The 27,083-nt window shown below is 45.8% G+C and overlaps 2 protein-coding genes across 8 annotated transcripts in view; both read right to left on the bottom strand.

Moving 5' to 3' along the window:
- Nucleotides 1-414: 414 nt before the first annotated feature.
- Nucleotides 415-22,296, bottom strand: LOC143480386 (protein FAM13A-like). 6 transcript variants are annotated; one of them, XM_076978052.1, is made up of 17 exons: nucleotides 21,960-22,296; nucleotides 21,560-21,737; nucleotides 16,042-16,716; nucleotides 13,413-13,511; nucleotides 11,124-11,922; nucleotides 10,606-10,694; nucleotides 7,888-7,930; nucleotides 6,995-7,772; nucleotides 6,756-6,837; nucleotides 6,543-6,645; nucleotides 6,188-6,269; nucleotides 5,919-6,094; nucleotides 5,765-5,848; nucleotides 2,241-2,339; nucleotides 1,718-1,764; nucleotides 1,443-1,544; nucleotides 415-553 (listed from the first exon to the last, which is right to left on the bottom strand). In XM_076978052.1, the coding sequence occupies exons 5-17, from the start codon at nucleotides 11,901-11,903 to the stop codon at nucleotides 415-417; spliced, it is 2,604 nt and encodes an 867-aa protein (XP_076834167.1). In that variant the 5' UTR covers nucleotides 11,904-11,922; nucleotides 13,413-13,511; nucleotides 16,042-16,716; nucleotides 21,560-21,737; nucleotides 21,960-22,296. The 6 variants fall into 6 exon arrangements, with proteins under 6 accessions (XP_076834167.1, XP_076834166.1, XP_076834163.1 ...); XM_076978051.1 differs by lacking the exon at nucleotides 13,413-13,511 and having other exon boundaries at nucleotides 2,241-2,336; XM_076978048.1 differs by lacking the exon at nucleotides 13,413-13,511.
- A 160-nt stretch (nucleotides 22,297-22,456) lies between these two features.
- Nucleotides 22,457-27,083, bottom strand: part of slc16a9a (solute carrier family 16 member 9a) — an 8,157-nt gene continuing 3,530 nt past the window's right edge. For both annotated transcript variants that reach the window (XM_076978071.1, XM_076978072.1), the window contains 4 exons: nucleotides 27,025-27,083; nucleotides 25,409-25,504; nucleotides 24,193-25,071; nucleotides 22,457-23,901 (listed from right to left, as the gene is read on the bottom strand). The exon at nucleotides 27,025-27,083 is cut by the window's right edge and continues 85 nt beyond it. In XM_076978071.1, the coding sequence (XP_076834186.1) occupies nucleotides 23,693-23,901; nucleotides 24,193-25,071; nucleotides 25,409-25,504; nucleotides 27,025-27,083 (1,243 nt within the window). In that variant the 3' untranslated portion in view covers nucleotides 22,457-23,692. The remainder of the gene's footprint in view (nucleotides 23,902-24,192; nucleotides 25,072-25,408; nucleotides 25,505-27,024) is intronic.

Consider the following 27,083-nt stretch of genomic DNA (forward strand, 5'->3'; position numbering starts at 1 on the left):
ACCAAACTGAAGACTCGATTAACTGGAAACGAAGAGTGTTGCTGTCACTGTGAAGTATCGTAAATATCTGATTAAAAAAAAAGGTAGTTAAAAAGAGAACTTGCCGAGGTTATTTTGTAATGTTTCATTGTGTATTTGACATAGATTAGATTTAAAGAAAAAGTTTCCTTCTTGCAGAATGTAGACTAGAGAGCACTGAAAAATAAGAAGCTGTTTTATTACAAGATTTCCTGTTTTCTTCGTTCATAAAGTAAACGTTGCTGGCTTGTTAGCATGGCACATGATTTAGCCTGATCCCGCCCTCACACAGGCATACAGGTGCTGCCCAGGTGAAGCAGGCCACGCCCATCTGGTCCAGCGCTTGCTGGGAGAGGCAGTCTGCTTCGCAGGTGTGTTTGAGAAGCATGGCGTCCCTCACGTGGCGGACGGCGTGGGTCTTTGGGGGCTTGAATCTTCCCCCCGCATGTATGTCAGCTGTCTCAGTCTGGCCTTCAGAGCTTTGTACCGCTCATATTCCATCGCCATAGTAACCCAGTCCTCCCTCTGTGGGTTCCTTTAACAAAGGCATGGGAAATGCTTGAGGGAGGGGCTTAGAAAGGCCACACCTTCCCTCTGTCATGCATGATTGACACTTTCCCCTGTTTGTTTTACTCACACAGCTGTGTACTGATCCAGACTGAACCTTTACACACACTGTACATTTGTGTACAGGGGAGCTACTCCGCCCAGTCTGTGTTAACCCCGCCCCGTCTACATTAACCCCGTCCTATTGTAACCGCCCCTTGTCTATCCTCATGCCTCTCCAGCAGGTGGCGCTCACACTAACACCCTTTGGCAGATGCTGTTCCGTGATGGGTATTTTCTCTTGTTTGAGTTTCTTAACGTGTTTCTGAAAACCAAATGTGACTGTTCAACAAGTTCAATAAAGCTGTGTGTGGATGAGAGCTGTGTAATTCCTGTGTGTGTGTGTATGTGTGTGTGTGTGGATGAGAGCTGTGTAATTCCTGTGTGTGTGTGTATGTGTGTGTGTGTGGATGAGAGCTGTGTAATTCCTGTGTGTGTGTGTGTGTGTGGATGAGAACTGCGTAATTCCTTGCTGTGTGTGTGTGTGTGTGTACCTGCCAGTGTTCAGGACAGACGTCTCCTTGCTCTGTGTGTGTGTGTGTGTGTGTGTGTACCTGCCTGTGTTCAGGACAGACATCTCCTTGCTGTGTGTGTGTGTGTGTGTGTGTGTGTGTGTGTGTACCTGCCAGTGTTCAGGACAGATGTCTACTTGCTGTGTGTGTGTGTGTGTGTGTGTATGTGTGTGTGTGTGTGTACCTGCCCGTGTTCTGGACACGTGTCTCCTTGCTGTGTGTGTGTGTGTGTGTGTATGTGTATGTGTATGTGTGTGTGTGTGATTGTGTGTGTGTGTATGTGTGTGTGTGTGTGTGTGTGTGTACCTGCCCGTGTTCAGGACACGTGTCTCCTTGTACTGTTTCAGGATCTTCCTCAGTCGTCTTTTCTCTTCCTGCACATTTTTCATCTGCCTCAGGAGCTCCGCCCTTGAGCCCAACCCCCCCCCCCCCACCCCACACACACACACACACACACACACACACACACACACACACACACACACACACAGACACACACAGACACACACAGACACACCCACCCTGTAAGGACCAGAGGTTCCATATATGTAACTACATTGTGTGTGCACGCGTGTATGTACCTGTGGATGGTGTGTGCATCATTTGTTGAAGTTATATGTTTGTCCAGCTGCAAGATGAAGGTAAAATTACTCTGAGGATTGACAAAGCATGTCAAACATCTGAAGATTTGAACCTCCCTCTTTTCCCTGTATCGACACACACATCTAAAATGATCCTCTAAGCACAGTCACTTAGAAGAATTGGACTAATTCTAAAAGTTTATATATGAATTTGTTAAACAGCTGGAATTTATACTTCATTAAACAGCAGTGTATAGCAGGGGTGTCCAAACGCTTGCAGTGAGGGCCAGATATGTTGAGGTAAACGCGTGTGGCCATCAGCCTGGCATTGCGGGGCAGTGTATAGTGTAGTCTACACTACCACCTTCTGGTGAAACATAATAGCTTTTTTAGTCTACTGCCACCTTCTGGTGAAAAAGTGCTGTGGACAGCGGAGGCTGCGGGCCAGAAAATATGAACGTGGCCCTCGGGTCGCACGTCGGACACCCCTGGGTTATGGTGTATGGTGAGGAGTGGGTCATACAGTGGTGTTGGTCTCCGTGTTTGAGATGTATAAGACCTGCTTCACCAAGCGATAGCGGTCGTACAGATCTCTCATCACACTCCTCTCCTCTCTGGACTTCTGTGGGGAGAACACACACAAATCTGGGCTTTCCAACTAGCCCCGTGCAGACCACCAGCAGGTCTATATTGTCATTGTTTCAGCCCAAACAATAACAGGTCAGGAGGTAACAACCACCTCCGGTCATCAGAAAACAGACCATATGCCATTTGTCATTAGTTTTTTGCAGCTGCTAAGACCCAAAAAGTGGTCCTTATAGCACAATTTTTGAACACACCAACTTATAGCCTATTGACCTGGTGCACTAAACCTTAAACATATTATCTGCCATACACTCATTTAGAAATTCACTTTATGAAACATTAAACAGTTTTATTTAAATAAAATGACATCCAAAACTGAACCATGCGTTTCTTTTACAAAAAAAAAGCCCTGCCACGCAACTGCTAAACCCACCTATCAAAATCCAAACTCAGTCCACACAGGTTAAAACGCTTCTAGCTAATTATTCCCTAATCTTTAGATGTCAGAGCCTAATACCTATAGAGAGGCCACAAGTTGCAAATCTTGGTTTGCACATCAATGGAGTCCAATACTGCATAGAGATGATGAAGAGGAAGGGAATGAGGAAGAGGATGAACAACCTTAATGGATGATATCAGAGCTCTGGTTCAGAGGCGGTCTTTGCATAGAGGCGTTGCTAGGCAATTGCCTTGGGCCCCTCCCACTGTAGGGCCCCCTTGTCTAGCTAAAGCCAGGTTCACACTACACAACTTTTCAGTCATCAGGTTTTTGTGCCGTTTGCACTACACGACTGGTTGTGCTGTAATCGCAAGTCTTTCAGTTGTTGTGGCTTTCACACTACATGACTGATCAGCGACGCGGGCTCACGAATTAAACGACTGGGGAATCGCCGACTCATCTGGCTGCCGTCCAAAAACACGAGAACACGAAAACGAAACACTCGCGAGAACCAGCAACACCACGAAGAAGATAAAAACAATGTACATGTACTCCACGTTTTCGTTATTATTATTTTTTTTACCGTTTAACCACCCCATAGTCCCAAATTGCCAGAATTATTTCATCTCTCCGTTGCAGTGAACACAGATATAGTCAATCGCACTATTTCTCCAGTGCTGTCACAATAACTTAAACACAGTGTTGTAGTAAAGTTGTATGAAGCTAGACGCTGCTGTTGACTCACAGTCGCCGACTGGGCTAGATATGAAACATGCTAGATATTAAACATGCTAGATATCTGCCAGTCGTCTGCGATGAGTTGGCGACCACACGGCGAGCATCTTTCAGCAGTTCACACTACACGACTGAGCGAGCGCCGAATGATACCCGATTTGCCTCCGACCACAGTTTCTGTCGGCGATCTACAAAAACCAGCCTAAAATCGTGTAGTGTGAACCTGAACTTACTTCTCGTGTATTAATGTTGATGGGCCCCCTAGCTAAATTCGCCTTGAGCCCGCAAATTGCTAAGTCCGCCACTGCTCTGGTTGACCATGTATGAAATGTAACGTGGGCCCTGGACATCGCAGGTGGTACAGCAGAGGCCAAAAGGGTCAAACGCCAAAACCAGAACTAAAACCTCCACTTCAGATTGTTGCGGGAAAAAGATGCCAGGGGAAAACTGGCTCTCTGAAACGCTAAGGATGGATCAACTTAAGAGCAGACTAGCTTTCCAATCAATAGATCTCTAACCAAAAAACAAAAGAGCAAATACTCTTCCTTAAGTTTAGACAACACCAGGGACGAGCCGATCAGTAGTGATGTCAAACTCGAAACGCGTAATCGAACTGAATCGATTCATTTGAATCATGGTGTTCCGAAACACCGTGTTTCGAAGTCACTGGCTGTGTTCGAAATAGTCTACTACATACTACTGGCGTACTGATCGAGCCCCAATTCAGTATGCCGTACGCAGTATGTGACCAAAATGAAAATATTCCAGTACGTGAAACATACCCGGATGACCTACTACTTCCGCAAAATATTCCAGTACGCGAACAGAGCTATCTTCGTGGTGTACTGCATCCCATCATGCAACACTACGTTCACGTGACCCCGGAATGTGCTTTGCTTTTGTCGCATACTGGAAACTGTACTGCATACTACTACGAGGACCAGTATGCAGTATCCAGTATATACTGAGTCCAGTATGCAGTATCCAGTATGTAGTAATCTATTTCGAACACAGCCACTATCAAAAGGGGAAAGTCACGTCACTGTTCCAAAAACGGGTTTCGTTACGTCACGCTGTTTCTATACGTTTCAAATCTTTTTGCGCGTTTTAGTCCGCACTTAAGTTCAAGCAGCTGGTCTGAGATCAGAATATTTACTGATTACTTGTAATCAGTTGTGATAAAATAAAGGAAATAAATAAAGGATTACACAAAATGAATAATGTCAGCTATATCAATCCACTGACTAACAGTGTATCATAATGAAAAATACATCTTAATGATATCATTAAAACAACACTGTTCTCTGCAAAATGATATGTTTTCATGACTAAAATTTATTTAGGGACATAATATGCTATGGGGGAATATATTATGTAATGTTTCATTAAAAACACATTACTTCTGTTTCTGTTAAGAAGTTGTGGATGTAGTCCCTGGTTGCCCACTAGATGTCACTGTGGCGTTTGATGATTCGAACGTTTCACAAGATCGAATCATTTTCCGAATCAATTGGTTTATTTGATTTGATCTCCCACTTTTGCCATCACTAAGAGAAAGTAGCTCGAGGGGGAAAATCCCCCAGCTCTCCTACCGATAATTACTGGCCGGTCTGTACACCATAAAACTGAACAAAAGACTCGGCTCTATAACGACAACCAGGTGAGGCTCGTTAGGCTTGATTGCCTCGCAGGCTCCCTCTGCTGGCCGGTGGCGGTATGGCGCTGCGGCCAACCCTTAGCAAAGATGGGGCAGCTATCCACCTCAGAACAGAAAGAGATCATCAACCTTCCCCTTGTAATTGTGTTTTACTTTATGATGAAAAATGTACTGAATATGCAGAAATAACCTGTATATTTGTGAATATTCATGTATATGTGAGACCTCTGACAGACCTTCACAGCAGACCACACATTGAACACTCAAACACGGGGTAGTAGTGTTTTCCATTTGTCACTTCAGTGTGTATTTGTCACATGGGAAAGGCTGTTCATCTGATATTTGAGTGTAGAGTTTGGATGCATTAATATGGTTTTGGCAAGAGTTGAAAGAGTTTTGGTTGAAGTGTTGCTTTTTCAAAAGTGTGAGATGTTTTGCCTGTTGTGTGTGTGACATGGGCTGCTGTGTGTTAAGCTTTGACAAAAGGAGACATACTTTCTGAAATTGGATCTTAGCATCTGCAAAAAACTAACAAAAATTAATTAAAACAATTTACACTCTAATAGTTATTTCCTGCTCGACATCCCGATACTAATGTCACAGTCTAAATGTGTGTGACCTGCTGACCCACCGGCCTGCCGTGAAGACTCTCATAGTAGAGCAGACACTTCTGCAGGGTGTTCTTCTCCAGAACCAACTGGACCCGGGACATATCCTACACACACATTTAGTATATAATAAATATCACATAACTATAATAATATTGCTGGAAAGTGTGTGTGTACCTGTATATTCGGTGGTATGTTTAGTTCCAGTCGTTTTTCTTTAAGGCGCTGTGCAACCATGTTCAACGTGTCTTCCATAGCTGGTTTAGTCACAATGAGCTTTGTCTCCTCCTGCTGTGCAGTAGTGGAACTGCACGACCGTTTCACTCCATTCGTGCACTGTCTCGATCTTAACCCTATAATATGAGTGTGATTATTACCTGGTGATTGTAATAACCTCATTTGAATTTTTCATTCCATGCCAGGGTTGCTCTCGCCCCAGCTGGTACCTCTGAGAGGCCGGCGGTCTTTTCTGAGGACCGTGATGAGATTCGCCTCATTACGCTGTGAACCACTAGCACTGAGTGTAGCCTGCACAGAAGTTTGGTGTAGAGTCACTCCAGAAATACGTCAACAGAAGGAAAAATAAAATCTAGTCTCTCTCTCTCACACACACACACACACACACACACACACACACACACACACACACACACACACGCACGCACGCACGCACGCACACGCACGCACGCACGCGCGCGCACGCACGCACGCACGCGCACGCACGCACGCACGCACACACACACACACACACACACACACACACACACACACACACACACACACACACACATATTTACACACTTTGTCACTGGGGCTGAGCTGAAAGGGCTTCTCAAAGCTCTTGACTGCTGGTTTGAGATTGTGAACATGGCGACGCTGCAGAGAGACCTTGCTGAGAAACTTACTGGACACACACACACACACACACACACACACACACACACACACATATAAGCACGTTTCCGCTGCCCCACCATGGACTGAAACACAGTTTAAATGCAGGGATACTCCTACGTGCTGTGTGATTGGCTGGATGGAACAGAGGAGGCGGGGTCTTGCTCACTGCCTAAGGTACTGGTGACCTTCCACACAGGAACTGCAGAGAACAACAGAGGTGAAATGTCAGCAAACCCCACACATTCAGTCACTATACCCAGTGCCGTTAGTCTGTTCTACAAGCACAATAGGAATTCATGAGACGTCTCCACAGGAGAGAAAGGTGTCCAGCCTACACGTGTGGACAGAGGTCTTACCCCTGCGGCTGGGGTCGGGCTGGTCAGCGTGGAGACGGTCCGTCAGGCCCCTGTCAGGTGGAGCGGGCCCCAGCCGTGCACAGCAGCGTTCAGTGTGTGTGTCGCACCTCACAGCAGTAGGGCTCCCAGTATCAGAGCAGAAGCTGACGGTCGGGGTGTGTGAGCGTGTGTGTGTGTCTGAGTGGCTGTGGGTGGTGTCGCACTTTGTGTTGTGTTTCTGAACTGGTGCCTTTCTGGCCTCAGACGGTGGGTGTGTGCTCTCACGGCGTGTGTGGCTGCTGCGTGGGTGAGTGGTGGCACTCTGGCCATGTGATTGGCAGCGAGGGGTGTGTGTGTGGCTGGTGTCTGAATGTATGTCTGAGTTGTTTGAGTGTGTGTGTGTTGTGTTTGAGTGCATGTTTGGAATGTTTGAGTGTATATGTGTGGTGTTTGAGTGTGTGTGGGGGGTGTTTGAGTGTATGTCTGAGGTGTTTGAGTGTGTGTGTGTTGTGTTTGAGTGCATGTTTGGAATGTTTGAGTTTATGTGTGTGGTGTTTGAGTAAGTGTGGGGGGTGTTTGAGTGTATGTGTGTGGTGTTTGAGTGTGTGTGGGGGGTGTTTGAGTGTATGTGTGTGGTTTTTGAGTGTGTGTGGGGGGTGTTTGTGTGTATGTGTGTGGTGTTTGAGTGTGTGTGGGGGGTGTTTGAGTGTATGTGTGTGGTGTTTGAGTGTGTGTGGGGGGTGTTTGAGTGTATGGCTGTGTTGGCTGGCTTCACAGAACGCAGTTGGAGGGAGGGGCTCTGTAAAGAAAAAACACACACAAATGCAATTAAATGTTTCAGACACAGTGAACACCAGGTAAACACACTACGCAAACACACACACACACACACACACACACATAATGCTCTTTACCGTGAGTGAGCGTCTGAGGCAGGACTGATTGGGTAGACAGGATCTAGAGAGAATGAGAATGAGAGGGAGAATGAGAGGGAGAGAATGAAAGAAAGAAGAAAGAACGAGAGAGTGAATGAGACAGTATCAGGAAAGTGAGAGAATGTATGAGACAGAAAACGTGTGTGTGAGACAGTGTGTGATAGAGTGAAGAAAAAGTGTCAAAGTAACAGTGTGAGAGGGAGAGAGTGAGAGAAAACCTGAGAGGGTGAGACAGTAAGATAGACAGTGGGACAGTAAGAGAGACAGTGAGACAGTAAAGAGACAGTGAGACAGTAAAGAGACAGTGAGACAGTAAGAGAGAGGGTGAGACAGTAAGGGAGATGGTAAGACAGTAAGAGAGACTGAGACAGTAAGAGAGACACTGAGACAGTAAGAGAGACTGATACAGTAAGAGAGACACTGAGACAGTAAGAGAGACACTGAGACAGTAAGAGAGATGGTGAGACAGTAAGAGAGACTGAGACAGTAAGAGAGACACTGAGACAGTAAGAGAGACTGAGACAGTAAGAGAGACACTGAGACAGTAAGAGAGACTGAGACAGTAAGAGAGATGGTGAGACAGTAAGAGAGACTGAGACAGTAAGAGAGACACTGAGACAGTAAGAGAGACTGAGACAGTAAGAGAGACACTGAGACAGTAAGAGAGACTGAGACAGTAAGAGAGATGGTGAGACAGTAAGAGAGACTGAGACAGTAAGAGAGACACTGAGACAGTAAGAGAGACTGAGACAGTAAGAGAGACACTGAGACAGTAAGAGAGACTGAGACAGTAAGAGAGACACTGAGACAGTAAGAGAGATGGTGAGACAGTAAGAGAGACTGAGACAGTAAGAGAGACACTGAGACAGTAAGAGAGACACTGAGACAGTAAGAGAGACTGAGACAGTAAGAGAGACACTGAGACAGTAAGAGAGACACTGAGACAGTAATAGAGACTGAGACAGTAAGAGAGGCACTGAGACAGTAAGAGAGACTGAGACAGTAAGAGAGATGGTGAGACAGTAAGAGAGATGGTGAGACAGTAAGAGAGACTGAGACAGTAAGAGAGACTGAAACAGTAAGAGAGATGGTGAGACAGTAAGAGAGATGGTGAGACAGTAAGAGAGACTGAGACAGTAAGAGAGATGGTGAGACAGTAAGAGAGACTGAGACAGTAGGAGAGACTGAGACAGTAAGAGAGATGGTGAGACAGTAAGAGAGACTGAGACAGTAAGAGAGACACTGAGACAGTAAGAGAGACTGAGACAGTAAGAGAGACACTGAGACAGTAAGAGACACTGAGACAGTAAGAGAGACACTGAGACAGTAAGAGAGACTGAGACAGTAAGAGAGATGGTGAGACAGTAAGAGAGGTTAATCAGTAATCAGATCAGAGACAGAGAGGTGGGTCAGATTATCTCTGCTCACCCAGTCGTGATGGTCTCCTCTGCTTCCATATATATAATGGAGTATGAGAATGACCATCAGAGACTATACACATCAATATGTGCTTGTGTTTGGAGTACTACTTTGGACCAAGACAGGTGTGTGTGTGTGTGTGTGTGTGTGTGTGTGTGTATGTGAAATTCTACCTGCAATGTTCTGAGATATACTTAATGATATTTATATCAGACAGGAGTTTGTTACATTACAAAGTGTTACATTTCCTGTGCTACATGGATATGAATCCATAATACAAAATGTATTTTTGGTTATGTTTGTGCATGTGTGTGTGTGTAACTGAAAGTGTAAATAACATGTTTTGGAACAAGAGACTGTTGCTCAGGACTTCTGAATATCCTGTTTTGACTCTCTCTGCCTCAATCTCTCTCCTCTCTGCCTCAATCTCTCTCCTCTCTGCCTCAGTTTCTCTCCTCTCTGTCTCAGTCTCTCTCCTCTCTGTCTCAGTCTCTCTCGTCTCTGTCTCAATCTCTCCTCTGCCTCAGTTTCTCTCCTCTCTGTCTCAATCGCTCTCCTCTCTGCCTGTTTCTCTCCTCTCTCTCAGTCTCTCTCCTCTCTGCCGCAGTCTCTCTCCTCTCTGTCTCAGTTTCTCTCCTCACTGTCTCAGTTTCTCTCCTCTCTGTCTCAATCATTCTCCTCTCTGTCTCAGTCTCTCTCCTCTCTGTCGCAATCTCTCTCCTCTCTGCCTCTGTTTCTCTCCTCACTGTCTCAGTCTCTCTCCTCTCTGCTCCCTCCATGTCTGTCTTGTCCAGTTTTTGTAATAATGTGTCAGCTTTGTGCATGTACAGAGATAACAGCAAAGTTTGGTCAGAGACAGAGACAGACCAGTGTTTTATACTGTGCCACGGTGGTGTTATATACTGTAACTAGGTGGTGTTAAATACTGTATTGGGGTGGTGTTATATACTGTGCCAGGGTGGTGTTATATACTGTACCAGGGTGGTGTTATATACTGTATTGCGGTGGTGTTATATACTGTACCAGGGTGGTGTTATATACTGTGCCAGTGTGGTGTTATATACTGTACCAGGGTGGTGTTATATACTGTACCAGGGTGTTATTATATACTGTAACTAGGTGGTGTTATATACTGTGCCAGTGTGGTGTTATATACTGTGCCAGGGTGGTGTTATATACTGTACCAGGGTGGTTTTATATACTGTGCCAGGGTGGTGTTATATACTGTGCCAGGGTGGTGTTATATACTGTACCAGGTGGTGTACGGGTAGATCATACCTGCTAGATTGTAGGCGTGTCCTTGCTGCCGTGGGTGGACTAGCTCTCAGATCATTGGCCACAGCCGTGGTGACATCACACACAGTAAGCTGTGTGAAAGAAGCCAATATTGATGTAAATAAGTTGAATGCACACACACCCATAAGTGCACACACACCCAATCATGCACCCAATCTTGCACACAGACCCATACGACACACACACACACACACACACACAAACACACACACACACACACACACACACACACACACACACACACCCAATCATGCACCCAATCTTGCACACACACCCATACGACACACACACACACACACACACACACCTGATCATGCACCCAATCTTGCACACACACCCATACGACACACACCCTTACGACACACACACACACACACACACACACACACACACACACACACACACCCATACGACACACACACACCCGATCATGCACCCAATCTTGCACACACACCCATACGACACACACACACACACACACACACACATGCATTTCTTACCCTCTGCAGTGATGTCATGCCAGTGAGAAGAGATGAAGACGATGAAGGGTCCTCACTATACATGGAATTCAGTTTGTGTGTGGTGTTTTGAGTGTGTGTGGTGTTTGTGGTGTTTTGAGTGTGTGTGGTGTTTTGAGTTTGTGTGGTGTTTGTGGTTTTTTGAGTGTGTGTGGTGTTTGTGGTGTTTTGAGTATAGGTGGTGTTTTGAGTGTGTGTGGTGTTTGTGGAGTTTTGAGTGTGTGTAGCATTTAGAGGGTGTGTACTGTCTGGGGTGTGTGTAGCATTTAAGGGATGTGAAGTGTTTGAGGTTTGTGTAGCATTTAGGAGGACTATGTTGTTTGTGGTTTTTATGGCATGTGGAGTGTGTGTAGTGTTTTGGGAGTGTGTGGTGTTTGGTGTTTGTGTAGTGTTGGGGGCAGGTGTAGCATTTAGAGGGTGAGTGTTGTTTGGGCTAGGTGTGGTGTTTGGGGTGTGTGTATCATTTAGGGGGTGAGTGTTGTTTGGGCTAGGTGTGGTGTTTGGGGTGTGTGTAGCATTTAAGGGGTGTATGGTGTTTGGGGTATGTGTGGTGTTTGGGCTATGTGCAGCATTAAGGGGGTGTGTGTGTTTTTCAGTGTTTATGGAGTGTATGATGTTTTGGGTTTGTGTGGTGAGGCTGCGTGTGACGTGGTGTGTATTATAGCTGGCGTGTGTGTGAGTGTTTGTGTTGGGCATCAGGTGTGTGTGCTTCTCCAGCAGGTGCCGAGTGAGGACGTTGCACTCGGCCTGCTCCTCCAGCATCCTGGGGCCTTCAGGGACACTACACACAGGTTAGAACATGGATACATAATACGACACCTTAAAACTCTATTCAGTCTTCCTAATCGCCTAGTGCAGTGTACACAAAACCACACTTAAAGTTTAAAACTTAAACACTTTGTTTAAAGAGCAGAGAAACACAGTGGTTAAATGTCAATGAAGTCAACACCCTTCTGGTCTCTACAAGGCATGACCAACCCTTGGCAATTTATTGGAGTGCTTAGTGTATTAAAAATATTACACCTCTCCCACCAAGTATTACATTGCAATTTAAAAAAGTGATAATAAAATGAGTGTATTATTGTAACATAGAGTCACAAAGAAAAACAAAAACAAACACCACAATTTCATATAAAAGGCTTTTTTATACAAGTCCAAAAGTACTCAGCAGATCACTAAAGAACCTAAACTGACCCAAATTCCCACAGATCCAGTGTACTCGATCCAATCTACTAGATCCAATCTACTAGATCCAATCTACTAGATTCTAACTGACTCACATGTGTATACATATGGACACAGTGAGATATACACTGACGGACATGCAGATGAACACACAGATGAACAGACAGACAGATGAACACACAGATGAACACACAGACAGATGAACAGACAGATGAACAGACAGACAGATGAACAGACAGATGAACAGACAGATGAACACACAGATGAACAGACAGACAGATGAACACACATACAGATGAACACACAGATGAACAGACAGACAGATGAACACACAGATGAACACACAGACAGATGAACACACAGATGAACACACAGACAGATGAACACACAGATGAACAGACAGACAGATGAACACACAGATGAACAGACAGACAGATGAACACACAGATGAACACACAGACAGATGAACACACAGATGAACAGACAGACAGATGAACACACAGACAGATGAACACACAGATGAACAGACAGACAGATGAACACACAGACAGATGAACACACAGATGAACACACAGACAGATGAACACACAGACAGATGAACAGACAACTGGTCAGTCATACCATCCTCATGCCTACCATGTCTATATCATCGACAGACCTGTATATTTCCATTTGAGCAGCACATTGCTGTGCCAGCTGCAAATGTGTGTGTGTGTGTGTGTGTGTGTGTGTGTGTGTGTGTGTGTGTGTGTGTGTGTGTGTGTGTGTGTGTGGTGTTCTTGTTGTTTGTGTGGGTTTGTGTCAGGGTCAGAGGTGGAGGACTGCATTAGAGGAACCTGGGACCCAAAGTGCCAAACATGGTGGAATGATATTAATAGTCCTGTTTATGAGGAAATGACAGGATCAAATAAGCTTCTGGCCCTCTAACGAAACGCAGAACCCTCTCGACTATCCGTCTGCCTGTTTTTCTTTTTTCTGTTTTTCCACACTGTCTGGAAGACCCCCCCCCCCTCCCCCCCATCCTGTGGTGTCTGGAATTTGGCTTGATCACAGAATGCACTCAGACAGCGCTGGCCAGACACATACACAGCTATCCAACACACAGAGGTCAGTCAAAGCTGTGCCATGTTTGTAAACACAGCCTGCTACATCCAAAAGATCAGACAGTTGATCACACAGGGCCGTCTGTAAACACATGCACACACACACACACACACACACACACACACACACACACACACACACACACACACACACACACACACACACACACACACACACACACACACACACACACACACACACACACATGATCACATATATTCAGTTGTGTTTACTTGGAGGATGAACATTAAATAATGTGTAGTTTGTTAATTAAGTCTGCTAGGAACAACCCACCACCCCCATCAAAATGACAAAATGACAGCAACATTGCTAACCTGGGTAACAGGACATTATAAAGCAAGGCACAATTAAGGCAGTGATCAGTTTACTTTAGCATGGCTGGACATGTAATTAGTAATGCCTCAAATTTCATTTGATAAAGATCTTATCCATACTAGGGGTGACCTGCAATAGTCGCTGATTCGACTATAGTCGACTATACCCCCTAGTCGACTATGAACGTCATAGTCGAATGTACCATTCTAACTGCATGGGGGTGCCCAAGGATGCTGCTAAGCATTAGTTGTTACATGAAATGTCTTTGTTTTCGTTATATATAGCCTTTTGTCAAATAAAATCATCCTAATTTCTGTTAATAGATATTTAAAAATGATGTTTGCGCATTAACAATAGGCATCTTCCTTACTACACATTAATAAATCACACCCTGCAGTTGCACAATCCAAACGAGCGGAGATGAACACGCTACAGTATCAGCATCTGCCGAGATTAAAATGGCTACTAAAAACTTCAAAAGTATTTTGAAAAAGATAAAGATGAATCAAACAAAGTAAAGTGCAAGTTATGTCATCAACGTCTTTCATTTCACACGACAACAACCAACATGGCATACCATTTAAACGGTATGGCAAAAAAAAAAAAAAAACAGTTCAGCCGTTTGTCGTCTCGTCGCGGTGTGTCTCGGCAAGTAGTCCTATAAACATTTTTTGTTGTTTGCTTTTAAACCCCGTTACTTGAACCTTTCCTTATACTTTTTTGCTGTTGTGTGGCAATTTTTTTATATTTTCAGGCAGGCATATTTTATTTAAAATATTTTTGACATTTTGCAGTGCCTGTCTGACAGTTCGATATGCGCAATGCGCACTGACGGTTAATGTTCTCTAACGTTTCATAAAAAAATAAATAAGTAAATAAATAAAAGCTGAATAAAGCCAACCTACCCTGTTTATTCATTTATCTGAGTGTTTTAGGTTTTTACTTTGAAGAGGAAAAAAGTCCTGAATGAGAACGGGATCCCGTTTAAGGTGCTCTAAGTAAAAAATAAATAAATAAACCCAATTCGACTATTAGTCGACTAAAAGGAAAAGCTGACGAATCAGATTCGACTATGAAAATCCTTAGTTGAATACACCCCTAATCTATACAGGTGTTAATATCAACACTTAACCAGAGAATCAGGTGGGTGGGGATGACGATTGGATAAGATCTATAGTGATCGAGAAAGGAAAAAAATCTACATTTTAGAAAACAAAATTACAAAAGTACGAGCAAATTTACAAGATGTGCAACACTGCGTAACAAATTTACAAACGTTGAATCTGAAGGGGAGTGCTTGTACCTGAGCTTGTTCCTGAGCTAATGTCAATCAGACCAGTGAAGTTTGAGGCAGGGAGTAAAGCTAAACCATGTTTTGTCCATTTTATGGAACTAATTTTAGCCAATTAGCATGCTTTTGTTTATCTTGTGGGAAAATAGGTACGTAAAATGTTACCGGTGGGGGGGGGGGGGGGGGGGGGGGGGGGTGTGGGAGGTTGTAAAATGGACACAGCGAGAAAAAAAGACAGATTTAAAGTGTGCAGAAACACACAATACACAATAGTCGTTTGAACTAACCTGGTGAAAACTGGGACATTAAATTAATTTTTTTTTTTTCCCGGGACCGAATTTTAAAAAAAAGGAAAACCGGGACAAACCGGGACAGCGACGTGAAAACCGGGACAGCGACGTGAAAACCGGGACAGTCCCAGGAAAACCGGGACAGGTGGCAACCCTAGCTACAAGGCAAGCTCGTGTGTATAATCGCTTCAAGACAGCGTTGGCCGTGCCCGCGTCCAAGTCCAGAATCTTGGCACGGAGTTGACACAAACTCAGGGGAGGTGGGCACAGTCGCCCGGCCGGCGTCCCCCCCGCGGAGATGACGGGTCAGCGCCAGACGACGGCCCAGACGTCGCGTGCGCCGACCCGCAGCCGTGGAGGGCGGAGCGACCGAGGAGGTGCCACCTCCCCTGGGGAGCCAGGCAACGGGTGGCAGACGGGGCTGGAGGAAGAGGAGGTGTGTGTGCATTGGAGGAAGAGGAGGTGTGTGTGCATTATCCCAGCGAGACACCTGCTATTTCTGAGCAGGGGAGGCAGCACCTGCGTGAGCAGGCAGTTGTGCTGCTGCCTGTGTGTGCAGTGGTGATAACAGGGAGGCCATTCACCAACAGGGCCTCCTCTTTCCCTCACCCTCTGTCTCTAACACACACCACTCTCAAACTCTCTCTGTAAAGCACACACACACACACACACACACACATCATTTTAAACTCACTGAAAGATGCATGGGCCAAACACTGTGGCCAAGTTCTCTGAGGTCATGTGATTCCACTGGCTGTAGGCAGCCACTTTTGACAGGAAGTGCAGAAGATAAGACAGGATGTTGTAATTGTCCTCAGGAAGGCATCTCACAGTTTCCTTCAGTACCTTCAACAGTTCTGATCCATCTGTGCAGTCTGCACACACACACACACACTCAAACACACACACACACACACACACACACACACACACACACTTGTGAGACGTGTGAGAGAAAGTCATGGTGTGCCAAAGAATCAACTGTAGTGACGGTCAACTTCAAGTACTGTTGATACTGTGTGGGAGTGTGTGTGTGTGTGTGTGTGTGTCAGTGGGAGTGTGTGTGTGTGTGTGTGTGTGTGTGTGTGTGTGTGTGTGTGTGTGTGTGTGTGTGTGGGAGTGTGTGGGAGTGTGTGTGTGTGTGTGTGTGTGTGTGTGTACTTTTGAGGGGCCTGTTGCATGCGCCTGCTGTGTGTGTGTGGAATGAGTCCACAGGGCAGTTCTCTCAGGTAGAGTTTGAGGAGGTCTGCGACGGTGGGAACATCTCCTCTGTGCAGATTCACACACTCCCCACGATCCAAACACGCACGGAGGGTCCTGCAGTGTCGAGCAGACCCACACACCCGGAACACACCGCTCTGCTGCAGGCCTGTATACACACACACACACACACACACACACACACACACACACACACACACACACACACACACACACACACACACAGATGTCAGCTTTATCATGCAGTGCAGTCTGTCTACATAGACCATAAGTGTCTTGTTTTCTTGTTCAAAGAAAAGATGAGCACACTGGCGTGCTATATTAACTGGTTTGTTTATTCAAATAATGAAATGAATACACATACTTCTTACTGTGGGTAACTAACTCAATGGAGTTCAACTGTCCTAGTTATTAGTCAGGTGCAGGCACATCGGGAAAGGGTTCCGGTAAGTACCAATAACCAATAGGATTATAGTATTGCATATGGGACTATGTTATAGCATATCAATCCGCTATATTCAGGATATTCAGTGTGAATATTACATCCCCTTTCTTTTCAAAGATTCAGGTGCCCACGTTAAAACGAATTACTCATAATCATGACAAGTGTCATTCACAGTGTATTCTGAACATGTTAAACAATTTTTTTTTTTTTTTTTTTGATCCGGGCAACGAACTGTCTACACCCGTGTGTAATCACAAGTCCAGTATAGTTCTTGGGCTTGCTTTCTCTTCCAGACCTTGTTCTGAAAGCAGTGTTGACAGGGACTGTCTCGTCTGTCGCTGGTGTGGTAGGTGAAAGGTTGCTGGATTCTGTGTGCTGTGCATTGTCAAGTGTATGCTTGTCAGTGTGGGTGTGATGATCTTCCTTGGTGTGCAGGAGGTGTCGCCGGTTTCTCCTGTACTCCTGTCCTTCAGCAGCACGGATGTGGTAGGAACGGTCTGTGTTGGCTGGTCTGATGATTACTGCAGGCTTCCAGTGTCCATGTTCCTGGAAACGGATGCGTTGACCTTCTCGGAGCGGTGGACTATGCTTGGCCGATCTGTCGTAGTACTTCTTCTGCTGTTGTTGCTGATGTACTCTCCGACTGTAGACTTGTGCCTGACTGATCACCTTTGGCTGAAGTTGTGTGTGTGTGTTTGGAATGACTGACCTTAGGCGACGACTCATGAGTAGTTGAGCTGGCGATGCGAGACTGTCGACAGGGGTGTTGCGATACTCGAGCAGGCTCAAGTACGGATCTCGCTTGTCAGCTTTGGCCTTGTTCATCAGACTTTTTGCGATTTGTACTGATTTCTCTGCGAGGCCATTACTCTGAGGATAGTGTGGGCTTGTGGTGGTATGTACAAACTCCCACGCGCTGGCAAAATCCTCAAACTCCTTGCACTTGTACTGAGGGCCATTATCCGATACAAGGGTCTCTGGTATGCCGTGTCTGGCGAATGTTGCTTTGAGCTTGTGTATTACTGCAGAAGCTGTGGGGTTGGTTAGCTTGTCAAGCTCGAAGTATCTGCTGTGGTAATCCACTGTAATGATGTATGGTCGTTGTTCCAGGTAAACAGATCAGATGCAACTGTTTGCCATGGTCTCTCAGGGATCTTGTGACTAATCATGGGCTCTTTGGTATTGGAGGGTCTGTACTCCTGGCAGGTGGAGCACTTCCCAACCATCTCCTCAATCTGTTTGCTCATGCCTGGCCAAAACAGAATGTCTCTTGCTCTCTGCTTGCTCTTTTCGATTCCCATGTGGCCAAGATGAATGCGCGACAGCATGTCTGTTCGTAGTGAGAGGGGAATAACAATTTTCTCACCTTTGAAGATGATGTTGTCGATCTGGGTGAGTTCGTCCCGGTGGTTCCAGAACTCAGCGATGCTCGGAGGGCACAATCTCCTCTGCTCAGGCCATCCCTCTGTGATTGTTTTTTTCAGTTGCCTGAGCTGTTTGTCTTTGTCAGTCTCTGTCTGGATTATCTTAAGTTTTTTATCACTCACAGGTAAGTTATCGTACAGCAGGTGTACTTGCATGTCCATACCTTCACTAAGGCCGTCATCCTGGTCTGCCAATGACTTTCTGGATAAAGTGTCGGCCACAGGAATGTCTTTGCCGGGTTTGTGGATGATGGTGAAGTCGTACCTCTGCAGTTGTAAGAACATGCGCTGCAGTCTCGAGGTGCTGTTGCGAGTGGCTTACGAATGATCGATTCGAGAGGTTTGTGGTCGCTCTCTACAGTGATGTGATGACCATAGACGTACTGGTGGAAGCGTTTACATCCAAAGAGAATGGCAAAGAGTTCCTTTTCAATCTGTGCGTAATTGACTTCACTGTCATTTAGGGCTTTTGACGCGTATCCGATGGGTTTGCCGTCTTGTAACAATACTGCACCTAGGCCGTATTTGCTTGCGTCGACTTGCAGCGTGAGCTCCTTGCAGGGGTCAAAATATGTCAATACTGGACCTGGTTCACGTGTGATGAGGTCTTTGATCTTCTGGAAAGCTGTCTCATGCTGTGCATCCCATATAAACTCACTGGATTCTTTCAACAGGTGCCGCAGGGGTGCATTGATACTTGCAAGTCCTGGAGCAAACTTGGCCAGATAGTTGATCATGCCCGAGGATTGTTTCGAGCTCACCTTTGTCTTTTGGGGGCTTCATCTCTCTCACGGCGGCGATCTTGGCAGGGTCTGGCTTGACTCCATCTTTGGTGATGAGGTGACCAAAGTAGCTGACCTCAGTAGCGCAGACGATGCTCTTCTCTGGATTAAGCTTGACTCCTCGTTCTCTGGAGCGTTGCAGCATTGCACGTAGGTTGTCGTCATGTTCCTGTTTGTTTTTTCCGTAGATGAGGATGTCGTCTACTATCGCCATGACGCCTTGTAGGTCTTCGTAGGTCTCGTTCACCTTTCTCTGAAACTCGTCCTGTGCTGATTTCAGGCCAAAGGGTAGACGCAGGAAACGATAGCGTCCAAACATCGTGTTGAATGTTGTCAACCTAGAAGACTCCTCTGTGAGCTTTATAGCCCAGTAGCCTGATCTTGCATCCATTACACTAAAGTAACTTGCCCCAGCGAGCCTGGGTTGTGATGTCATCTAGCGTTGGTAATGGGTAGTGTGGACGTTTGATCACTTTGTTCAAGTCACGAGGATCTAGGCATATCCTCAGCTTGCCTGTGCGTGGTTTTTCTGCTGCTACCATTGAGTTGACCCAGTCTGTTGGCTCGGTGACTCTCTTGAATGATGTTCTGCTTCTCCATGCTCTGTAGCTCCTCTCGCAGGCGATCTCTCAGTGCAACAGGGACACGCCGTGGTGGATGGACTACAGGCACTGCATCTGGGTCGATGTGGATGGTGCATTCCCCTGGGAATAATCCTATTCCTTTGAACACATCTGCAAATTCCTCCATTACAGGTTGCTCAGGTTGGTTTGACACAGAGAGGATGAGCTCAATTAGTCCGAAATCTAGGCACGCTCTTAAACCTAACACTGGGGGAGCCGGTGTGTCAACTACATGCAGTTTCAAAGTCATCTGTTTGTCTTTGTACTGGCATTTTATATTACATTTGCCTCTGACAACGAGCTTCTCACCACCATAGCCATAGAGAGGGCGTGTTGAAGGTTGAAGCACATCGTGTATTCCCAATTCCTTGAAGACGCGTGCGGGAATGACGTTGGCTGTAGCACCGGTATCCAGTTTGAACTTTATTGCACTTTGTTTTGGTCCTACCAATAGACTTGCGAATACTTGTTCTATGTCATGAACGCTGCTTCTCTGTGTTACCGCATCAATAAACAGTTCGTCCTCACTATCTGCATCGTTGTGCTGTGTTCTAGCTTCACTGACTGTGTGCACTTCAGTTCTATTCCGAGAACGACAAACTTTAGCAAAATGGTTCCACTTATTACATATCTTACATTGTTTACCTTTCGCAGGGCAGTTTTCCCTCGCGTCGTGTTGTTTGTTACCACAGGATCCACATGTCTTGCTTCGCTCTCGGTAGTCCTCACGTCTGCATGCTGCACCGTTACCCTCTTGCACTCTGCCATGACGGGGTTTCCAAGCTGCCTTCTTTAACGGTTGCTTGCTAATAGCATGAACTGACTGTTCCCGCGAGTTGCCATCCATCGTTTTAATTTGTATTTGGGCAAGTTCGTGAGATCTAGCGACGTCAATTGCTTTCTCCAACGTCAATTCCGATCCAACATTCAATAATTTTTCACGAACTTTATGCGAGTAAATTCCGAAAACAATACGATCCCGTATCATCTCGTCACTGTTAGCATAGTTACAGTCCTTCGCTAGCAGCCTCAGGTCTGTGACAAACTGTTCGAATGGCTCGTTCCCGCCTTGCACCTTCTCATTGAACTTGTATCGGGCGAAAATTACGTTGGACTTTGGCATTACATACTCCTCAAAACGATCGTAGTATGGTTTCAACGACTTACGTTGTGCAGCTGTTAATGTCCAAGTGTCATAGATGTCTCGACCCTTCTCTCCGACCCATAGGAGAAGATAACTGCATCTTTCCTCTTCTTCTAGAGCTTTGTACGGTCCCGCGAACATTAAATCAACATGGAGTTTGAACTTGCGCCATGCTACTGGCAGATTACTAGCATCCCAGTCCATGTGCGGTGTGGGGACTCCCGTTGTGTCCATCCTATTTTCTTGTAGTTTCACGTCCTTTACTCTGACACCATGTCTTGTTTTCTTGTTCAAAGAAAAGATGAGCACACTGGCGTGCTATATTAACTGGTTTGTTTATTCAAATAATGAAATGAATACACATACTTCTTACTGTGGGTAACTAACTCAATGGAGTTCAACTGTCCTAGTTATTAGTCAGGTGCAGGCACATCGGGAAAGGGTTCCGGTAAGTACCAATAACCAATAGGATTATAGTATTGCATATGGACTATGTTATAGCATATCAATCCGCTATATTCAGGATATTCAGTGTGAATATTACAATAAGAAGGCAGCTTTGCACGTGCTCACCGTTTGTCTCTAAGAACTCCACCATGTGTGTGAGCACCAGCGGCACACCCTGTTGTATCTGCCCAGCCTGTCTGAGTGTCTCCAGCGGCACACCGAACACCGCCCCGCGCTCCGGATCCTGCACGCGTGGCTCCACGCGCGCGCGGCGCTTAAACACTCTCACTGACGACGGGCCTCGCTGCAGTTGAGCAAAACACTTGAGAGGAAAATATGCGCTGGAAAAAGATTACATTTGTTTCATATTCAGCACGAGTGCACTTATTTTTTTATTTATTTTACCAGTATAAACAGTGCAAAACGTGAATGCCATGTGGTTTTTAGTTCGGTATAGTTATAACAGCGCAGTGGTTTAGTTGAGCCAGTTCACACCAGCTGGCTTGTGTGGTGCAGCGTCACTCACGCAGAGCAGGACGGAGGCGCTCGAGCCCATCACGATCCGCGCGGCGTTCCAGCGCGCGCCATGACGCGCAGCGTTAACGGGAGCTGCTCTCCGATCTCATCAGTACCGGCGTGTCCTAACTTTGACATGCGAGACTGCCTCATTCATAGGAAATATACTGGCGTTTAAACCTCACCCGCTAAACGCACGGGTACCGCTACCTCGTCTGTTTACAAGCAGCAAATTTGTGTTTGTATGGGCACCATGGACGCAGCGTCTAAATCCAGGTCTTGGTTACGGAGGAGTAGCCTAGCAACGGATACAGGACTTGAAGTGTCTCTTAAAAACACAAGACGAAGTGAAGATGTTGATACGACTGTGCATGTGTTGAAATAGAGCAAATACATTAAATAAACACTTACTGGTCCCCACTAGACCATCAGTTTCAGTTTGCGCCGGCACTGATGTGGTTTGACAATGAAGGCTGGTGATGTTTTCAACATTTAACTTTGAGTTTTATGTTTTGAATTTGACACGTTTATTACAAAAACATAAAAGTAAAAAACGAAATTCACAGTTGGGTATGCACAAACATTGCAACAAACATTTTAAAAGACAATAACACAAAGAAAAGATGTCAGTATTTGACAATGAGTCACCAAAATTTCAAACACTCCAAAGAGTCTTTAGTCTTAAAAACAAAAAACAACAAAAATGATGCTTTGTCACTCTGTCTCTGTCTCTCTCTCTCTCAAACACACACACACACACACACACACACACACACACACACACACACACACACACACACACACACACACACACACACACACACACACACAAAACCTCTAAATCTAAATACAATGATTATTATAATCAGGGACCAGCCCAGGGACCATGCATGACTCATATATCAGCATGACTCATATATCAGCACTCAAACATCAGCACAAGTTTCTGATTGTTCCGTCTTACATCTCTGTTCATGTGTTTGTCCATGCTCGCGTGTGAATGGCCGGTTGTGCCTAAGTAGGACACGCCCACGCTAGGGCAGATATTTCACACAGATTAATGTGTAAACTTCTTGTGCAGTTTAAAATGCACAAGAACTCTCTCTCTCTCTCTACAGTACGTCATTGGGAAGAATAAGGGTAATTCCTTTAAAACTTTGGTTCAACACTAATTCAATAGAAAAAGAAGATCTCCTTAAACAATAGAATGTGTATCCCATGGAACAGCCTAGGAGAGACCACGGCCGCTACCTGAGTGTGCCTCACCTAACTATCACAGGGCCTCTTAACATTATTTCTGAACATCATTTCACACAGTGGCTGTGATGTATTGCATTGCTTGTGGTCTCCAATTCACTATACTCTGTACTGCCATACCAAGTCTAGTCAGACTAAACATACAATCATTTTGAGTGAGGGAATCATACAAAAATCACCATTTGTTGCTAATAAGCATAAGTAACTCTACAATTATCTATTAATACATTGTATCTAATTTGTACATAATCTCCTCAAATGAGGTAATAACTTTAGTGAAAAATACAGTAAATATAGTTATTCGTCACTAAAAATACAGAATATAAAAATAATTATATTGGAGACAAAATCGCAAAACCTACTTGTGCGTATTTTCGAAAGTCTGAAGAAAAAGCACAGCTATGTCAATGGGTACAATGCTTTAAGTACCCAGAAGCATTAAGGGTCAAAGGACAAAGGTCATGCTGAAGGCTACATCAAGGCAGTTCAGGCCACAGAAGCCACTTTGTCACAGTCAGAGGGGTTTTTCAGTCCTGGTTCACAGGTGGACTCCATTTCAGGTGTGTTGCCCTCTTTCTCCACCAGACCCCAGCATGACAGAGTAGCCAGGAAGAGCGTCACGCCACCCAGAACCACGCAGGACCCGCTGAAGTAGAAGGCCAGGTCATACGACTGGGTCCAGTCAAACAACCAGCCTGGGACAGAGAGAAGAGTTCGTCAGGGAAAACGTGTTTATTGATGTGTTATGTACATAAGTGAGTTTTGAAGTTAAAGTTAAAGGCAGAAGCCACACTCAAGCAGCTAACACAGATAACGAAATTAAAAACCAAAGCACCTAACCCATAACATCAGTGCCCAGACTAGAATGCACTCATTCCTGTTAATAAACTCTTAGAAACTCTAGGCTTGCTAGTCTCGGAGTAGTTTTAGACGCTGGAGTGGGGCGGTGTTTGTGTGGCCGGTCGGGGTCTGTCAGTACTCCGTACCTACGACGGGCGGTCCCAGCATGATCCCAAAGCCGCCGAAGCACATGAGGATGCCGTGAGCCTGGCTGAGGTTCTCCACGCCCACCATGCGTGTGGTGATGTAGGGCGTGAGGGACCAGTTGCCCGAGAAGAAGCCCAGGGCGGCGCAGAGGGCCTGTAACCCGGCGTAGCTGTGCGAGGCGGGCACGAGGAGCAGGGCCACGCCCGAGACGCTGGCCGTCAGCGCGTACAGGTGCAGGGTGCTCACGCCACGTGTGTCCGCCAGGGCTCCCAGGACCAGCTTCCCCACCCCTGTGGCCACAGCCACCACGGAGACCAGCGGCACCGCGGCCACGTGCTCGGAGAGGCCCGCGCTCTGGGCCACGTCCTCCATGAAGAGCACGGGCGGGAAGGCGCCCAGGCTGAAGAGGAAGATGCAGACGCAGAGCGCGGCGAAGGGCCGGACCCGCAGGAACCCGCCCACCTGCCGCGCGTAGCGCGTGTGCGCGCGCATGCCAGCTTTGATGACGCGCACCACCGCCGAGGGCATCGCCGGCGGCGACGCCCCTCCCCACTCTGGCCCCGAGGTTCTGGTCTCCGTGGTGATCAGGAGGTTCTTTGTTGCAGCGTCGGGGCCGTTGTGAGTGGCACCAGAATCGGGGTCAGCGGTGGCGATGATGACCACGGCGGTGGGTTTGTCATAAAGAGGCTCGTCCGTGTGCCCCAGCACAGCTTTCTGTTTGAGGTAGTAGCTGGGAAAGTTCAGAGGTCTCATGGGTCCAGCACACGCCATCAGGTTGAGGGACAACGCTCCCACAATCAGCAGACAACCTTCCAGACCAAACAGCTCAATCAGCTCATTCTGCAAGGTTGCATAGAGAAACCCACCCACACTGGTACCTGAAAAACACACACAAACACACACACATACAGACACACACAGTTACCCAACAGCCTTTAACCCAAGCAGTTAAGAAGATGGAATTTGTGTAATTAAACACATTATATCAGAATGGTTTTATTCCAAACATTGTAAAAACACTACAGACTGTATTAATGAAATGCTGATGCACAGTAACCATGATTCTTACACTCGGATGATATGGAACATAATTTCAGTTGCAGAAACTGATAAAGCTCTTCGTTATTTTCAGTAAATTCGGTTGTACTTTAGGAGCTTGTTATGAAATTGAGCAAGATTATTGGAACTGCTGATGTGAGGTGGGAGGAGTCTCACCTGTGGTAACTATGCCCAGAGCAAGACCCCGCCTCTTGTCAAAGTATTGACAGGTGATGGTCAGCGTGGCTACATAGACAAGCCCACAGCCGACACCTAACACACACACACACACACACACACACACACACACACACACACACACACACACACACACACACACACACACACACACACAAAAACAAATATATAAACAAATTCCAAACATTCCTCAGGCAACATGTACATATATCACACACACAAACATACTTTATATATAAATCCATCCATCCATCCATCCATCCATCCATCCATCCATCTTTCCTTCCTTCCATCCATCCATCCATCCATCCATCCATCCATCTTTCCTTCCTTCCATCCATCCATCTAACAAATTTGTATGTTCAGTGTTTCTCAGTGTTCAGTGTCCAGATAATGACAGTAAGTCTAGAAGCAAATTTAGAAAAGCATTCAACACGTTTAAGGTTGTCACGCTATTTACTACAGAAGAGGAATTATCGGTATTTAAATTAAATGTAAGGAGTTTATGATCAGAAAAGCTTTAAGTACCCTTTAGACCCTTTCAGTCCCAGACGTGCAGACCAATTATGTTACGTTATGTTATGACTGGGAAAAGTAACCTGTTGAGTTAACCTGCTGAGTGACATGATACATGACCAATCAGAAGCAGGGTGGAACACACAGAGCTTCAAAGAAATGCCACATTCAGAGAGGAGCACACACTGGACACAGGATGGAGGAAAGTGAAAGCTACAAAACCAGGAGAGACACGAGCTAATTTAAGAGCTAAACATTTAAAAGACGATACGCTACAAATAGCCGTTTCAACAGTTGGCAAATCAGATGTATAAATGACAGCAAGGCCACGCCCTCTGCACAGCGAGATGTTAGTGATACATGTGCGGCCCGATGGGACCCATTTTCTGAGGGCTGGGTAATCATTAGGGTGAAGCCAAGACTCTGAGCAGTTAAAGTTGTTGGTTTAAAAAGGTCCTCGTTTAAGAAGCACATGTATTATTCATAGAGCAGAAACGAAAGTGTGCTGTTCTAACAGAATCAAAATCTGATATGTGCTATATCCTGTAGGTGGGTTGTGTGTGTGTGTGTGTGTGTGTGTGTCCCTAGGCTGGCAAAGTCTTATAACTTATGATGGGTCTCACCAACACACAGAATATGTAATTTCCTTATTTACTTGCACTTATTATGTGTCAGTTATGTTTTAATTTGTGTCAGTCTTAAGTCAGTTGAGTGCTCTTAAGTCAGTTGAGTGCTCTTAAGTCAGTTGAGTGCCCTTAGGGGATTCAAGTGAAGTGCAGGGTCATCAGTGACAGACTTTGAGTCCAAACGCCCATCGGACCCTGTGATTGGACCCAGCCCTGCACTAGCCTAGCATAGCATAGCATAGCCGACACGCACGTATGGACAGTGGCTGATCATTCTAGAACCAGAACAAGAGAAAACAAGAAGCTGTTGAGGAAGAAGTAGTGGTGTGTGTGTGTGTGTGTGTGTGTGTGTGTGTGTGTGTGTGTGTGTGTGTGTGTAAGCTGTAAGGAGTGGTGTGTGTGTGTGTGTGTGTGTGTGTGTGTGTGTGTGTGTGTGTGTGTTCTGCTCCTCACCTCCCACAATGCCATAGGAGAAGATGAGGAAGGAGACGTTAGGTGCAAAAGCACTCAGC

This window comes from Brachyhypopomus gauderio, chromosome 17 (assembly GCF_052324685.1).
Source record: "Brachyhypopomus gauderio isolate BG-103 chromosome 17, BGAUD_0.2, whole genome shotgun sequence".
Lineage (NCBI taxonomy): Eukaryota > Metazoa > Chordata > Actinopteri > Gymnotiformes > Hypopomidae > Brachyhypopomus > Brachyhypopomus gauderio.

What these genes read in the sequence shown, in the direction of transcription:
- LOC143480386 (XM_076978048.1), bottom strand. Translation starts at nt 16,310, where the DNA reads ATGACTTTCTCTCACACGTCTCACAAGTGTGTGTGTGTGTGTGTGTGT. An exon ending in GCATGACATCACTGCAGAGG is followed by an intron (nt 10,695 to 11,123) that starts GTAAGAAATGCA and finishes TCTTTCACACAG; the next exon opens with CTTACTGTGTGTGATGTCAC. An exon ending in ACATACCACCGAATATACAG is followed by an intron (nt 5,849 to 5,918) that starts GTACACACACAC and finishes ATGTGTGTGTAG; the next exon opens with GATATGTCCCGGGTCCAGTT.